The 18062-nt window shown below is 36.8% G+C and overlaps 1 protein-coding gene across 1 annotated transcript; it reads left to right on the forward strand.

Annotated features, from left to right (window-relative positions):
- Positions 1-15125: 15125 nt before the first annotated feature.
- LOC123869101 lies at positions 15126-17119 on the forward strand. The gene is made up of 2 exons (XM_045911839.1): positions 15126-16797; positions 17076-17119. Exons 1-2 carry the CDS (start codon positions 15126-15128, stop codon positions 17117-17119), a joined length of 1716 nt encoding a protein of 571 aa, XP_045767795.1.
- Positions 17120-18062: the final 943 nt, after the last annotated feature.

The raw sequence follows: 18062 nt of genomic DNA on the forward strand, positions 1-18062 counted from the left end.
TATTTTGACATGTCATATGGGCAAAATGTAAAAAATCTGACAATACTAATGACGTTCTTAAACAGGTTCAGTATACGGTTGTAAAAGTCGTGTGCTATATTTTAGTAAATTTTTGACGGACTATTTTTTTTATGCACTTGACTGCAATCGCAAATGATGCTGCAGCCTAAGGTGGAACGCGCCAGCCTAGGTTTTATCGTTTTAGATTTCGGAGAAGGATTTTACCGGTTGCCTGAAATATAGGCGTTATGTTCAATACAATCGCTGATGCTAATTTGCAACAATGACCCCCACATCTCTTTTAGGCATTGTCTAATGTCTACGTACGATTTTGAATTTGATTACTTAGGCAAGCACAATAAAGCATTGTTGCGAGACATTAAAAGCTTAGCGCCCAGATGTTGGGAGACGGATAGTCGTGTTTGCAGCTTGCAAAAAGCTCCGGCGTGGGTCGGCTGCACCTACTGACTGCACTTCTAGTTTTACTGTGTCAAGAACAACGCCTCCCTCCCCCCTCACGCAACCCGCGCGCCCTACGTGGCTCTATTTTGTCACCTGTGTTCAAAAAGTTTCGTAAAAAGCACTAATTGCGACCTATGAAGAAAGTTCGTTTTTCTTTACTTGTGTCACACGAAAAACTAAATTTTCTGACAGCATTTTCAGCTAGAAAGCTGATCGCATATCTATCAGCAGGCATCGTACAGCTTTGTACGATGTAAGTAAAGAGTACGAGTAAAGCTTGAAAAAGCATTTCCTGAAAGATATATTTTATGATCGATCAGCTGTATTATCGCACTAATGGGTAAAAAGGTTCCTCTTTTACCATTGAAATAAATAATCTCTCGCAGAAAGGGCCAATAGAAAAAGGATAACAGATGCCACCTTTGGAAAAAGTTAGGAACACTTAGCAAGTAGTAGTCTCCACGGCAAAATAGCATTTAGTGTGTGGGAAACATGACTTTCAAGTTTCGATAAACAGTGAAAGTAAAGTAAACATGTCACCGAAATGAAAGTTTTTAATGAAGTTTGTCATGCAAATTAATAATATGCAGTTAGGTATACGGGTATGAGTAAAATACTAAACAAAAACATGTCGTCGTGTACCGCTTTGAGCGCACAGGGCCTTTGGGTGCAAATACTAAGCGGAACACACGAACGTAAGTTTTAGGTTGAGAATACATGGGCTGCAGTTCAGGCCGCCACGGTCGGTCCGGTTTTAAGGAAATTACTTCAGCAGCAATGCTGAAATGGTGACTCTGCACTGAAAAACGCAGCGTTGAGCGATCGCTCAACTAAGTGGTTAGATAACCTCAAACGAGTCGGTTTAAACTGTCGAACTCGGCAAAGTGGTTTGTGGATATCCATACGCTAATGTAACCATTCATTGTCTTTGTAATCTTAACAATAGCAATAATCCATTCCTGAGTTTGCGATAAAGATTACACGTCTCCATATGATAAACCGGAGAATATTTTAGGTATTGAGTGTAATATTAATTGGAAGAAACAAAAGCTAAGGGCTATCGATTTGTATGAATTGCTAAATTTGCATCTATTACTGAAGTAACCAAATACTTATTGTGAATCAGGTGGCTTATGGAGCCATAGCTAGTTTAAAACCTATAGGCAAAAATAGATAGGTATCTCGCTAAATCTGCTTTCCGATATAGTTTTTCCAATTAGCTGTAAGCTCTGTGTTCGAGCCGTTTGGGCATTCTGATTCTGAACCAGTAATAAGAGTCCAGACAACCAGAAGAGACACTAGCTCTCTTATAATTATGAAATAAATAAAGTTTGAATTCCTAATTGAAAATATTCCGGAAATGTAGAAACCGGACCTAACTGTGGTGTGTTTATGCCCTATTTCTGTACGCGAATACAATCCCTTGCCGTTGGAGATAAATTCGTGACTCGCGAGTCCAGTTAGCAAAATTCCAAACATCACATCTCCCAAAATAACAAAGATAATTTTAAAATGCATGAACTCGACCGGATTTCAACCGGACCATGTAGTCTGACTTTTTTGTTTTTGTATGCGAATGCGACTCCATGCAGTTGGAAATGGATTCGTGATGATTATGTGACTCCAGTGTTCAGTTTTTTTTTTTTATTCACTATAGGTATGTATAGGCTTGACCTGATGAGGAGTGATAACGTGGCCTAAGAGAGAAAATTTTAACTGGCTTTACAGCTCTGGGTTATAGCCATTTTGAGCCTCCGGATTGAAATTGGTAGGAAATAACATAGATCACGGAAGAATGTTCCAGACCCTAGCCATGTGTATGAGGAATGATAACGTAAAGCGTTTTGAATGTGTATATGGAATGTCTACGACATAATTAAGGATCAGAACTCGCCTGGCGTCTTGCAGTGCGCGGCGGTGGTAAAAAGATGAAAGCTCCTGAGCATTCTCTGAAATCTATCTTATAAAACGCCGATAAGTCAGCTTACGAGTTTGCGAAATTCCAGACATCATATTATCTCCAACAATAACAACAAACAACTTAAAATGGATGAATTCGGACCGGATTTCAAGCGGACCATGTAGTCTGATCCTTTTTATTGTATGCGAATGCGCTCCCTTGCGGTTGGAAACGAATTCGTGACGATGACTCGACTCGCGAGTCCGGTCAACGAAATTCCAAACATTACATGTACCGAGATAACATAAAGATTACCGTTTTAGCGTCTGACCTTCCGCAGGTCCTTGGCATACAAGAATTGCGAAAGACATGACACAATAAACGTATCAGCACGTATGACTCTGCCAGGTGTAAATACCTTCATAGAACAATATTACCTACCCATGCGCCAGTGATAAACACTGAAGCCGTATGGATGTTATACCTACTAAACACATACATACAAAAAGGAAAATTTTGTCTGTTTGTTTGTGATCGATAAACTACTGAACCGATTTTAATCATTCTTTCAGCAATGAAAAGCCACTTGTCGAGAATAACAAAAGCTATAGGTATGTCTTAAGTCCGTGATTGTTGATAATTTATAATGGTCCAAGATCCCAGTGCTCCCAGGTGTTACTTCTCTTCTGAGAAAAAAATTGTATTACCCCACACAATTTTTTTATCAGAAGAGAAGTGTCGTCGAAGTGAGTGGTCTCTCTATAAGATTTGAAAACTCCAACAAAAAATATCACGGTTAGTTTTAATTTTCTTCCAATTTTTGTAAGGGCCTAAATGTTTGTATACCTTTTTCTGAAGTTTTAACAAGCCTTATTCCACCTCACTCAATACTCGATAAGTAAACAAGTTGGTTTGCTCAAATTAAATATGTAAGTACGTAAAACTTCGTGTGCATTTTAGGTGCAGCCGATGATTGTTATAATTTACAGTTAGACTTTCGGTATCCTTGAGTCATACTCAAAACAGGCGATTAAACAGAACCAGAGATATTTAAAAGTTATTGATAGAGAAGATAAAGCAATTTAAGCTTAAACCGCCTTTAGAACAGGATCTTTGGCTATTTTTCGTTCGTGTCAAATATCAACTATAAATCGCCTTTTTCCTCCTGGTTTATTTAGCCATCGTGGTGGACTATGACCTTAAATCCATCTCATTCTGTTGGGAAAGCCGTGGTCAGTAGTCAGCCAGCAATGGGTTTAAATGACGATAATGATGATGATGAAGACACAAAAAGCCAGGAAACGTATACACTACACTCGTAGATAAAAACACGATATAAAAACTATTAAACGAGTGGACCCCGGCTTCGATTGGGTACAATTTCTGAAAATTCTAATAAGTCAGGGTTTACGTTAACAGTAAATCTACATGCAAACTTTAGCTTTCTATTTTTTTTAATTTTATTTGTTCTTATCATTCAGTTTATCCATTTTACGACAGATGAAAATGTTTTTTTCCTAATAGCCGCTCTACATTATTATGTATCTCGTTGAACAGAACACATTATCTACACGACACGTACGTAACGTGCAAATTTGCGGCCAGCCGCAATTATTTGCTTCGGCCCTTTGTAAGAATCGACCTATAATGTTCCGCCTTGTGTTTATGGTGCTAATTATGTGGTGAATTGTCTACCTTGATCAGTTCATTAACATTCACTTCTTGAAGTAAAAATATTCTTAGGCACGCTGGGCACTTTCGGGACGAGTAAAATCTTCAAAGTCGCGTCAGTTAGGATGTCAGCTAATGTTAGGCCTCGATTAGACCTGTAAGCGTTACTCACGTAAGTAGCTTACTTGATGGATTCACAACAAATGTACTGCACATAAAAGAGTGTTTACATTAATAAATCTGTCGTAAGTTAATCATGTAAGTTACTTACATGAATAAAGCTTACAGGTGTAGTTGCGGTTTTAATATTGCTCTGAGTGCCAATAAAAGTAAAAAAATTAACTTATGTTTATGGTTTCAGTTAAATTTTTGATACCTACTACAATTATAAAATCCCAAAAAAAAAAGGAAATTTAATCACTCACGATAGTTTAAACGTTAAACAAGTGTAAATTAAAAATTTATAACACCCCCGACGATCCAAAGTATTTGAGTTTTCCAAAACATCATTTTCAAATAAATAATTATGTATTTAGGCAACGTCCATCTTGACAGCTTGACATTTGTCAATTGACATAATATTATGAACCTAACGGTTATCTAACCTTCTTTTCTACAAGAAAACTAGAAAAGAGCTGATAACTCTTAAACGGCTGAACCAATTTTTTTAGATTATAGCTAAGAACACTCTCGATCAAGCCACCTTTCAAACAAAAAAAACTAAATTAAAATCGGTTCATTCGTTTAGGCGCTACGATGCCACAGACAGATACACAGATACACAGATACACAGACACACAGATACACAGATACACGCGTCAAACTTATAACACCCCTCTTTTTGGGTCGGGGGTTAAAAAAATGTTATTTCATAGTTTTCAGTTTTGCCTGCAGTCCTTACTGACTGCCAATTATTTGAAAAAACATCGTTTTACGTGATAAAAACGTCGTACATAATATTGAGTCAAATGAGGCACACATCCCGTACGAACGATATAAGTATAGTTCACGACAGGTTGAGATGGCAATCGGGATGGCGACGCCCCGCACACGTCCTGCACAGCTCTCGCGCTAACCCGGTGCGGGTAGCTCGGGCCATCTCGACCTATCGCGAACTATAAGTAGTTAGTGCATTTAGGTTTTAGTTTTCATTTCAAAAATTTTCACGAAGAGATTAGTGACCCAAGTTTATAAATTAATAGAACCCCTTTTCTCCCTTCTGCCATAAAAATAGTCTTGTTATCAGCATCCTGTAAGTGCATTTATTCAAACAACCAAATAAGGAGTACTGGCACTGGAGTCTGAATTCCATCAAGTCTTACGGAGAAGCCATATATTTGCGCAATTACCTAAATGCGATGGCAAGCTGACACCACGAGCTGCCTCATTAGACGTTAACGAAACCTTATATTACCATCAAAGATGTTACCTACGTGAGCTATTGGTATAACATACGATCTTCACTTAGAACTCGTGTTCTATAACTACAGTTTGAGAAGCTCCAATGAGAAAGTTACGTGAGCCGGACCTTACTTTGATATCCAAGGGCGTTAAAGCCAACAAAAATCTTTAGTTTGAACTTGAAGGAGTTAAAAGTTGATCGTGTGTTCAATGTCTTGAACTTGTGTCTCGTCTCTGCTTGAAGGAAGCTCAACAAGTACTAGTTTCAATAAGGAGTTAAGTACAGACGATACTGTTTTTGAACTTTCATCAAGATTAAAGTTCATCAAGTACAAGCTTTCCGAAAATTTGCTCCATCCAAAGACACCACCGTTAAGACATGTAATATTTCCCTCCGAATAAGATCCCCACTTCCCACTTCCCGCACCTATACCTATTTGTTGACGACCTTAAGCAGACAGTCTTAAGGTCGTCAACAAATAGGTATGATGGGTGTTGAATATAAAGTAAACCCTGTATAAATAACAGGAACGTGACAGGATGAATAAGACAGAGCACGCTCAAGTTCGAGTAGTTTGAACAAACAAGCTTTGAGATAAACTTGCACGTGTAGATTGCTCATCAGGCGGTAACGCTGGCTATACACTATCAAGTTTGCAACGGACTTGAAGCGGCGTCCAGCAGACGGGTCGTATGGCTGACTGTTCTGAAAACAGTTCACAACAGTTAGGGAACTTCTAATAATACGTCGAGTATTCGACGTCACAGGCAGGCGTCAAATGTACTATCATTTCATTACCAGGTAGCCCTAAAATAGCCCTATTGTTTTTTGATTTTTACGTCATCGTAACCTAATATTTGACACATCATCGATTCAGAATCAAACCGAGAGTTCCCTCATTCTAGTTCACTCTGCTTTTAGTGTGCTTGATATCATGCACTCTGATAGCCATACAAACCGCTGCAAACTTGTCGATAAACTTGATCGTGTATGGTCAGCGTAAGGAAGTTCTCGTCAGACCTGGCACAAAACAGTCATACCGATAAGCATATCAAATTAATAAAAGCGGTCACACATGCACCCAAAAACATTGAACTTCTTAGATCGGTCGGCCGACTACAAACTGGTAGACCCAAACAATGATTACGTAATGCCATGCAACAAACAAACGATTCCGTGTTTTATATACCAAGTCAATAAGCAATACGAGCCTATTGCGGTATATGGAAAAGCAGTACCGGACCACTGGGTCAAAAAGTGCGGTAAGCTGTTGAAGATGATTTTCCGGGATCAAAAGTAGCCTATGTCCTTCGCCGGGAGCCGGAATGCAAGCCATTACTCTGTACCAAATTTCGTCAAAATCTGTTACACGGATGGGCCGTGAAAACCTAGCAGTCAAACAGACACAGTTGCATTTAAAATATTAGTATTGATATGAATAATATTTTTGTAATTTTTTCTTAAATTCTATCTTACAATAGTACAAACTCTGACCATACCAGGATCAAGACAAGCCAAACTAAAGGGCGGGGCACTAAGTACCTTTTCTAGAGGCGTTTCATCGTATTTTCGAACCGTTAAACTTCCTCGTCCTTACCAGAATAAATTGAAATCATCATCACAGTATCATTTAAATTCGATTGAGGAGTTTATTACCAACTTCAAGGCTTGCTTTGACGACGATTTTGTTTAAATTAAAGTCAGGCATTAGACGAGAGTGCTGTCTACTCTTAGGCTCGATGCTCGATGTACTAAGTGGATTATACCAGCATGTCATATTGACTGACATTCGACAAGGAATAATGCGGTTCAATTACCATATTAAATTAGACACGGGTTGCGCTGTAATAAGCTAGCCAAATATGTAATGCTACAAGAGGCTCGGCGTGTTTTTCACAAAAACACCGCCTTCGTTTAAGGTCCAATTACGTATGGTTAGTAAAAAACGTTAGGTTTTTATCGACTGTGTTTCAGAGAACGATATCGTACAGTTTACCACATGTTTAGCCGAACTAATGCGAACACAAAAAGGCCTTGAATTTATTTCATTTTGATCAAATCGCATTTTTTAGGGTTCCGTACCTCAAAAGGAAAAACGGAACCCTTATAGATATATCTCTTTGTTGTCTGTCTGTCCGTCTGTGCGTCATTTTGTCTGTAGTCTGTCAAGAAAACCTATAGGGTACTTCCCGTTGACCTAGAATCATGAGTAGGTAAGTAGTCTTATAGCACAAGTAAAGGAAAAATTCGAAAACCGTGAATTTGTGGTTATATCACAAAAATGAAATTAAAATGTGTTTCAATTTTCAAAGTAAGATAAATATACCAAGTGTGGTATCATATAAAAGGGCTTTACTTGTACATTCTAAAACAGATTTTTATTTATTTTTATGCATAATAGTTTTTGATTTATCGTGCAAAATGTCAGGAAAAATACCCGAGTACGGAACCCTTGGTGCGCGAGTCTGACTAGCTTTTTGCTTAACAGAGCTCTCTCCGTCACTTACTCCATACAATCGTAGTTCCCATTTCATTTGAATATTAAGCAACCAAAGTCCATGAAATTTTGCAGACATAGTCTAGAAACTAATATCTGTGTCTGTGGTGTTTTAGATTTTTCTAAAAATATGTAGTTTTAAAATTACAGGGGCTCAAAGATTTGTATTTTTCTTTAAAAAAAGGCCCAACTTTGTGCTCGTTTTTCTAGACAACGAAGCAATTTAATGAAATTTGGAAAAACCACAGACCTAGAAAATTTAATGAATATTATGTAGTAAAAAAATTATCGTTATATATTTTATATTGTTATAATTATGTGGGAACTACGAAAACCAGAAATTACACCCAGAAATCTTGAAAATTTCGTGCTGTCTCGATTTGTGCAAGCGGGGTGGTGAAGTGCGGGGGACGACACGTGAAACTGACAGAAACGGACAGTCTAAACACACGGGCCACATTTAGACTGCACCCGACTCCAAACTTGTCGATAGGTCTAACTAAATACATTTCAACTTGCGTTAGACGTATGCGTTACCTACTCAGACGTTGCCTGTAGATAAAAATATGTCTCATGTTTGCTGGCAATAGCGTATGCATCAAACCCTGCAAGTTGCAACTCTCTTGCAACCTATTCCTCACGCAATACGCACAGCTTTAATATTATAATTTTTGACAATGTATACTATATGTAATGCCATATCACAGGTCACTCTCTGATTTATTGCTAACAATTTACTTCCAAATGCAAAGAAATCTAAGTGTGTTGAATTCACACTGCCCAATACCAGGACCTTAAATGACATAAATTCATTGATAAATAATCATATGTTGAAAATAAAGGAGAACCCCGTGTTTCTCGGTATAATGTTAGATGCAAAGCTTCTATGGAACACCCACATATCAACACTTGATGGTAAACTCAGCTCTGCTGCTTACACTGTTAGAAAAATTCGACAGGTACTGACGTGGAAACTGCAAAAATTGTATATTTTGACTATTTTCACTGTATTATGTCTTACAGACTCTTGCTATGAGATAAAGCGGTAGATATTGAGAAAAAAATGTATTACAGAAAAGGACAGGACGTGCAATTTATAATTTAAAACCGCGCGCTGCCATACATTAAAAATATAAGGAAATAAGTACCTTATCTATTATCTTATAGTAGTTTCTAAACATATTTACAACTAGCTAATGCCCGCAGCTTCGCTCGCGTGGATTTAGGTTTTTAAAAATCCCGATCCTTTCATTTCCCAGAACAAAAGTTGCCTCTCCGTAATAGCCCGTCCCCGGGATGCAACTTGTTTCTGTATCACGTAAGAATATTTAAACGGATTATCCTTTTCAAATCCCGAGGGATCACCAGGATTTAGGAATGCAATTTCTTACAGCATCAGGGTTGAGGTCAACGACAAAGTGTTTACTTGGTATAGATACCTTCAATATCAATTAATAATCGACACTTTTTAAATCCCATTAGCTTTAGTAGTCAGGTCCCCTTCAACATCAGGATTGAGGAGTTGGAATCCAAATTTTTTATTGAACAATGTCGCAAACTTTCTTTATCGATTAAAAAAACTACCCAAAATTACGCAGTTAGGTTACCTGCCAAATTTCATGGTTTTGAGTCAACGGGAAGTACCCTAGAGGTTTTCTTGACACACACGACAGACAGAGAGATAGACAACAAAGTGATCCTATAAGAGTTCCGTTTTTCATTTTGAGGTACGAAACCCTAGAAAACGTAGGAACGGCATTCCGAACCAGTGGTAAATTTTTCTGACCATCCAAAAACACTTTGAAGTTTACCTAAAAGTTTACAGGAATAAAAATTTATCATTGTATTCCATTCCATTTCATTCTATTCCATTCTGTTCAAAGATAAATAGATAATAAAAATATTTGTCACCGAAACAATAATTTACGATACATCGACCAATATCAATTTTACTGATGACAATCTGACTATTACCAAAGTGAACGACTACTATAATATCTATTATATACGACTAACATAATATGTATTATAAATTGTGTGCCGTTTGCATTCTCACTAGGTTCTCATTAAGTTTGTTTTATTTGGTTAAACTTTCTGGCATTTATATTGTTATGACGTTTAATTGGCAAACAGTCTGTTTATTGGCTGAAACTCAAAAATTCAGCCAATCACAACAAAGAAAATATTGTAATAATGATTGATGCAGCTTTCTGTAATTGAAAACAAAATATTTGACATTAACTTGAATGTGACAGTGTTTTCCGAATAGGGTTGCCAGAGGCCCCGTATTTTACTGGTTACCCCGTATGTCAGGATAGAGAAACCGGTAATTATGAAAATAAAATACGGGGCAAATAAAACTAAATATTTTTAGGGTTCCGTAACTCAAAAGCAAAAAAAACTCTTATAGGATCACTTCGTTGTCTATCAGTCTGTCTGTCTTTCCGTCTGTCCGTCTGTCCATCTGTCCTTCTATCCGTCTGTCATGTGTTCATGAACAAATATTAGTATTTTCAATTTTCAAAGTAAGATAACTACATATATCAAGTGGGTTATCATATGAAAGGGCTTTACCTGTTCATTCTAAAACAGATTTTTATTTATTTTTATGCATATTTTTTTTAATGCATAACAGTTTTTGATTTCTCGTGTAAAATGTCGAAAAAAATACCCGAATCGGAACCCTCGGTGCGTGAGTCTGACTCGCACTTGGCTGGCGAAACCGAACACTGACGTTATGTCCAGTAGAAAGAATATTTTCCTTTTGCGGCAATGCGTAGCCGAAACCCACTCGATATTGATCATGGTCGTAGCCAAGGCGGCGGGGCTTGGTTTGAGGATGTTAGCCTTTTTTTATACAAGTTAGCCCGTGACTTTAATCTTTTCTAGTGGTAAGTGATGATGCAGTCTAATTTCTTGGCCGTTAGGGCCATACTAACCATATAACTAGCCATGACCGAAGCCTCCCACCAGACCAGAAATTTAGAAATGGCGACTGCGCCTGGGAAGCCGTCAAAAACCTAAGCCTAAAATAATACTTACACTATTTCTTGCATTTGCTTACCAATTTTTTTTTGGAAATATATCAAACATTTCGCGCTCACTTCACTCGCGCTTTGAATTTGTATTACTTGGTGTAAGCCCCGCAATTTCGTTTGCATGAATTTAGAGTTTTAAAAATTCCGTGGGGGATTTTCCGGGCTAAAAAGTTTGTCTGGGATGCAAGTTACCTCTGAATAGTAAGTACCAAAATTTTGGTAAAGAAGATGGGCCGTGAAAGGGTAACAAATAGATAGGCAAATAGATATACTGTCGTATTTGTAATATTAGTATGGATAGGGAGCTTTAAAAATAAAATCTTGCTATGGCTAAACTCGTTTCCCTTTCACTTTAATTCTTTCTGTAATTGAACCAAAAACACTTACGCTCACTGCGCTCGCGCTTTTTTATTGTTGTATTTTATCTCACTGTCAAATTGAAAGGCGAAATTCCACTAACCAGGTAATTAGCCCATAAAGTTGAGCGAATGTTTTTTTCCTCATGACAGGATTCAGTTCCGGCCCTGATAAAACCTCTCCCGAAATCGATTCCTGGCTACGGCCATAGTATTGATACTGTGAAGGTGGAATTACAAGTTAAATGTAAATTTAAGTTAAAATGCAAAGATTGTATGCATGAAATGTATAACATTTTGCTTTACAAAACTAGAGTTTTTAAAAGCTATTTAAATAAATAAATCTTTTATTTAAAATCACATTGCAAACACAGTTCACCAATCAAGACACGGCAACATACAGAGAAAAAATACAAAACTTACAAATAAACTGAAATATCTAAATAGGCTTTCCATGCATTTCAGAGAGAACCACCGCCTATTTCTTCAAATACTTCAAATTTTTAAATTTCTTCAAATCTAAACCCCGTATTTTTGATGGTGGTAGCCTGTAAATCAAAAAGAGGCAGGTGGCAACCCTACTTGCCACATGACATTACAGAATGAAAAATTGTTTTCATTACTCGGTAAGCCTACTGCCATAGTTTCACAGAAAGTGTGACGGTAGTTGTGACCTCTGATTGGTCGACTCTCTTTCACTATTTGCTAAAATTGATGATTGCAACAACAATTTTTTCTTTTTTGTAATCAAAAACAGAAACGGACGTCATACAGGTTGACTAATTGCAATCATTTCTGACCGGCTAACATTGTTCCGCTAGTGGCTCAAACTCACTGTCGCAGCAAGAACATGGTAAATTCAGCCAATCACAGCAATTAGAATTGGTTATCACAAATGCACCGATCTAGGAACCGAGAATACACGAACCAGGGCAGATAGAGATGAGAACAATAATATCATACGTAGGAAATCGACGGGGGATCGTTGACAATGATCCTCTTAAAGGTACGATAATTTTGTTCTAGATAAGCATGCTAAGCCTCATGCAGCATAGCATTCTTTGCCGAAAATGAGTGTTGATGCAAACTTACGTCTTTACGTACCTACGTAACTTAAGACACTTATGTGTGTGTGTGTGTGTATGTTTGTTACTCCTTCACGCAAAAACCACTGGACGGATTTGGCTGTAATTCGGAATGGAGATAGATAGTATCCTGGATTAACATATAGGCTACTTTTTATCCCGGAAAATCACGGGATTTCGAACCTAAATCCACGCGGACGAAGTCGCGGGGGTAGATAGATATATATTATAGTTTGTAAACTTAGGATATAGCGTGTTTTGAAATATTATTATTGTATAAAGTCACCGTACCTTTAAAAATTATGTTTTATCTATATTTATATTTAGAATTATTCTCATATAAGTGAATTATTGTTCTTCTGAGAAATAAAACTCTTTAAACCTAAATATAGGTTTATGTGCAGTCAGAACATAGTTCGAAATGATCGTTATGTAAATATTACACATAATAATAACAAAAACATGAACAGGAAATATTTATTATTGATAAAATATAATAATAATAATTAATGGTTGGATACTATATTATAAAGCTTTTCCTTGAATTAATATCCCCAGGGTTAATGCCTATCCTTTTCCAAAGAATTGTTTACCAATTAAACGACTAAATAGACCTTACACTTCTGTGGTCGTTTAGGTTTATGAAAATAAACCCACTTTGGCAATAATCCATAGTAGTCATACATCAATAATTAGTAGGTACCTACTAATTAATTAATTAATAATTAACTAATTAATTACTTACGTATTACTAAGCTTTAACGGTGAAGGATAACATCGTGAGGCCACCTGCATGCCTGAGAATTATTCCAAATGTTCTAAAAGCTAAGTCTGCCAATCGACACTTGACCAATTTCCTTGGCCAATTGGCCTAAATCCTTCTCATTCTAAGAGACTCGTTCTCAGTAGTTAGCCGGCGATGGGTTGATTATAAACATGATGATGATCGAGTGAACATTCAGGACGACAGTTTACACGCAACGACACCCATGTCAATAAATCACCCACTGCGCAGGTTCAAGATGAGAAAAACCAAAGTTCCTAGATACACAAAATAAGGCGTGTAGACACATATGGTACGACATTTCGGTTTTAAATACATAATTGAGGGCAAAGTAAAAGGGTAGAGTGGACAAGGAAGGTCGAGATTAAGTTATATGGATCAAATTAAGTGAAAAAATATAGTATAATCGTGTGAAGCGAGAGATAAGGCCAAGGGCAGACTATTGTCGAGGGTTTTGTAATATTACAAAACTTACTCGGTTAATTGTAATAATTGTTATCAAAATAATAGGTATACGTGATTTTTTTTATCGATACTAATTAATTATTATAAATGCGAAAGTGTCTGTCTGTCTGTTTAATTATCTTTTGCAATTTTAAGATAATTTTGGTAAATGTTTATTAGGTGGTGTTATCTAATTTTGCTCATGTTATTTCACACTTGTTTCTAAAGCTGAAACTAGATGGCGCCACCTACCCTTTGCATTACGCTATCTCAACATGTGTTCTACGATATAAGACAAATTGCTTGGTATCGAAATACAATACGGTTCAGCATGTGAAAGTGTTTTATTTGTACATTGGTCCTTCGAGCCGGATAAGTTAAAGTGTGTGCAGTGTTAAAAAAGTTAAAGTGAAAAAGTGATGTGTTGTGCAACGGTATCGGTAAGACTTAGACTATAAGTTAAGTGAAAAAGACTTGGTTAAATAATTGAGAAGAAAAGACTTTGTTAATTTGCGTTCTAGTTACACTTAGTGAAAAATTCATATTAAAAGACTTTGAAATAATTCGATAACTTCTACAACTTAGAAAAATTCCGTTTAAAAAAGACTTTGGCAAATGAACGTTTCTATGACTTAGAAAATTTCTGTTGAAATAGGACTTTGACAAAATTTCAACGTTTCTACAACTTAGAAAAATTTCGATGAAATTAGACTTTAACAAATATCGAACTTCTTTAAGACTTAGAAAAAATTCGATTCAACTAACTTAGAAATTTTCTGAAAAACTTCAAACTTGGAAATATAAATTGAAAATGACTCAACCAGCAACTCACAACCTACAAGCATGCATAGCGCAAAAGTCACTTAGCGAAAGCATATCAAGGCTACACACGAATTTTAAGAAAACTTCAAGGTCGCGGTACTCTCGTGGGTTTTTGGAAACTCGACTAGAAACATTGGATGATTACTGGGAATCATACAGAAAACAACACAATGATATTATTATGCTAAACATTTCCACAGATTTGCTTGAGAAAATTAACTTTGACCCGATGGATAATTTTCACACAACAGAAGATACTTATTTGGAGCTTAAAACCTTACTGAAGGAGTGTTTGAGAGAATTAGATAATACAGAACAAAGATCGACTCTTTCAGCAACATGTCATACTGATTCCACAGAGCAAGTGAAACGCAAAGCAAAACTACAGCCGATTAACATACCTAAATTTTCTGGTGATTACCTTGAGTGGCTTAGTTTTAGAGATATTTTCACTTCGCTTATTCGTAATGATAATAGTTTGTCAGACATAGAGAAATATCACTATTTAAAATCTAGTATTACGGGAGAGGCTGAACAGCTTCTAAAACATTTTGCTCTTACCTCAGCTAATTATGATAAGGCTTGGAAGATTTTAGAAGATCGTTACAATAATGAAAGGGTCATAGTTAATAACACAATAAATCGGCTACTCACTCAAAGAAAGATGAATGTTGAATGTGCGCGAGGAATAAAGGAATTATTGGACACTACACAACAATGTTTGCATTCTTTACAGAATTTAGGAATAGATACTGAGACTTGGGATCCTATAGTAACTCACGTGGTTGTTTCAAAATTGGATATGGAATCTCACAAGCTATGGGAACAATCACTAGGATCTTCCACACACATTCCTTCCTTTACGTCCTTGGCGTCTCACCTAGAAAATCGATTCAGATCTTTAGAAATGGTCAGCAATTCAAACAAAGAAGTACCTAAAAGAGACTCACCCAAAGCAAAGGACACAACTAGAATAAACTCGCACAACACACCTGTAAGAAGTTTCATCACAGAAGCCACACGCACTTGCACATACTGCTCACAAAACCATTATGTTTGCCACTGTAAAGATTTTGCCAGCTTAGATGTCACTTCACGTAAAGATTTCGTCAAACAAAACAACATTTGCTTCAACTGTCTTGTTCAAGGTCACAGAGTGTCTAAATGTAGACAGAATACATCTTGCAGCCAGTGTAGACTACGTCACCACAGCCTGCTCCATATTACAAACCCTGACAAGCCACCTGCCAATGATAAAGAAGAGAACCCACAAGCAACTTGCAACCACGTCACCATGAGAGTACAATCTGAAACAGAAGGCGATCAAGTTATATTAGCAACAGCACAGATTGCAGTAAAAGCTAAGAATGGAAATACTTACGTACTAAGGGCTCTCATCGATCAGGGGTCACAAACCTCATTTATCACAGAAGCAGCTACACAACTTTTACATCTGGATCGTATTCATGTAAACGGCAAAATCAATGGTATTTCAGACACAACAGTGGTAAAGACACGATCTATGGTCAATTTCACAATGCTCACTAAACCCGAGCTCTCTCCACTTGAAGTAAAAGCTTATGTCCTGAAAAGGCTCACATCCCCGTTACCGACAAGAGAGTTCTCACAAGAGTTCTGGCCTTCTCCTATGCAGTTAGATCTCGCTGATCCTAACTTTCACAAGCCAGGCTCCATTGATGTATTGCTAGGTGCCGACGTGCACGCAAAGATAGTCCTACCAGATATACACAGGCACGAATCTCTCGTCGCTATCAACTCTAGCGTTGGATGGTTAATATCTGGAAAAGTCACTCACACGGACTCACAAAAAGAAACTCACAAGGAAACTCACAAAGAAACTCACAAGGAAACTCACAAGGAAACTCACAAAGAAACTCACAAGGAAACTCACAAAGAAACTCACAAGGAAACTCACAAAGAAACTCACACGGACTCTGAAAAGGAAACTCACACCGGGAATGAAACTCACAAGGATAATATAAATGTAACTCACACTCACGATGTCCTCCGGCTGACGAGTCCGAACACTAAGGTGAAAGAAGTTTATGATGAAATGACTGTTCCTGAAAATGATAAAACCATTAATAAAGAATTATTGCCAGGACCTTCATTATTGCCATACAAGGATGACTTGATGACTAGCTGCTACACTGAAGATGATGTGATAAGCCTGCAACACAGTTTAAGTGCAATATTAAATCAATGCAATTTCCCTCTGCACATGTGGTCCTCCAATAGTGAAAAAGTGTTAAATCAAATCCCAAATAAAAGTCATGTGCTAAAAAGTGAAGTGAATATAAAATTCAAAGATAAAAGTAAAGTTTTAGTTGCAACACGGAACTCACAGATAAACAATTTTGAATTTAAACTAAATGTTGGAAATTGTCATTATGTTTTTAAAGAAAATGTATTGTCTGTAATTACAAAGACCTTCGACTATCTGAGTTGGTTGGCCCCATCAATAATTTCACTAAAAGTTATCATGAACAAAATGTGGCTAGCTGACTTGGATTGGGTTGAAGAGTTCACACCCGAACTGAAAACTGAATGGTTCACTTACCTTGATAAATTCACTAAAATGCAAAACTTTCAGTTTCCACAATGGCTTGGTTTGTCAAACGCTACTACTCGGGTTGAACTTTACGAATTTAGTGATGTATCTTGCGCCGCTTTTGTTTATGTCTTGTATCTCAGAGTTTGGAAAGGTGATCACATTAATGTTTACTTGATTTTGGCAAAGACCAGAGTATCACCTATCATACAAATATCAGCTTCTCTCCTAGGACTCTGTGGTTCAGTTTCACTAGCCAAGATGTTAATCTTTGTTATAACTATGTTAAAGTTTTACGATGATTGTGTATTCACATGGACATACTCCACTATCGTTTTGGCGTGCTTACGCAACTCACTATATATCTGGACTAACTTTGTATCGAACTTCACTTCAAAAATGCTCACTATAACGAACAACAGTCAGTGGAATCAAGTTGATTCTGAAAATAACTCTGCTGACTTACCTTCTCGCGATGTGTACCCATCTGACTTACAAGAGACTAAACTATGGTGGACCGGTCCAGACTTCTTGAAATTTGAACTTGTTATAATTGTTAACCACGATGATAATTTACCTGAAACAAAAATTTAATTAAAGGAAAATTGTAATACTTACCTGTCAGCAGCACCTGTAACAGAAAAAAGATTAAATGTTTGTATTAGTTTCTAACAATCTAAAGAATTTAACGATGAAGTTATTTCACTATCACAAGGAAAATGTAATTAACAAAAAGTTAATTGTATACTTACTCTTAATCCTTACATATGCACTTAATGATAGTTTGTTGAGATTGAAAGGTCGATTGGCATATGCAGAAATTTCTACTTAGCTGAAATCACGAAGTATGTATCATAATCTTTTATTGAAATTGTTGAATATAGCCCACAAGAAAGCTCTGCATACCTAAGGTAATCGACTCACCTTGAATAATAGTTTGTCACTTTAGATTCTTAAGAGTTGGTTAAATAACTTCCACAATTAGCTAATGAAATCTGCATAAAAAAAATGTAGAAAATGATGTAGATT

This window comes from Maniola jurtina, chromosome 10 (assembly GCF_905333055.1).
Source record: "Maniola jurtina chromosome 10, ilManJurt1.1, whole genome shotgun sequence".
NCBI lineage: Eukaryota > Metazoa > Arthropoda > Insecta > Lepidoptera > Nymphalidae > Maniola > Maniola jurtina.

Excerpts from the sequence above, each read along its gene's own strand:
- LOC123869101 (XM_045911839.1), top strand. The coding sequence starts at position 15,126 with ATGAATGTTGAATGTGCGCGAGGAATAAAGGAATTATTGGACACTACA. Across the intron at positions 16,798-17,075 it reads TATAAAATTCAAAGATAAAA|TTTCCACAATGGCTTGGTTT; the intron begins GTAAAGTTTTAG and ends CAAAACTTTCAG.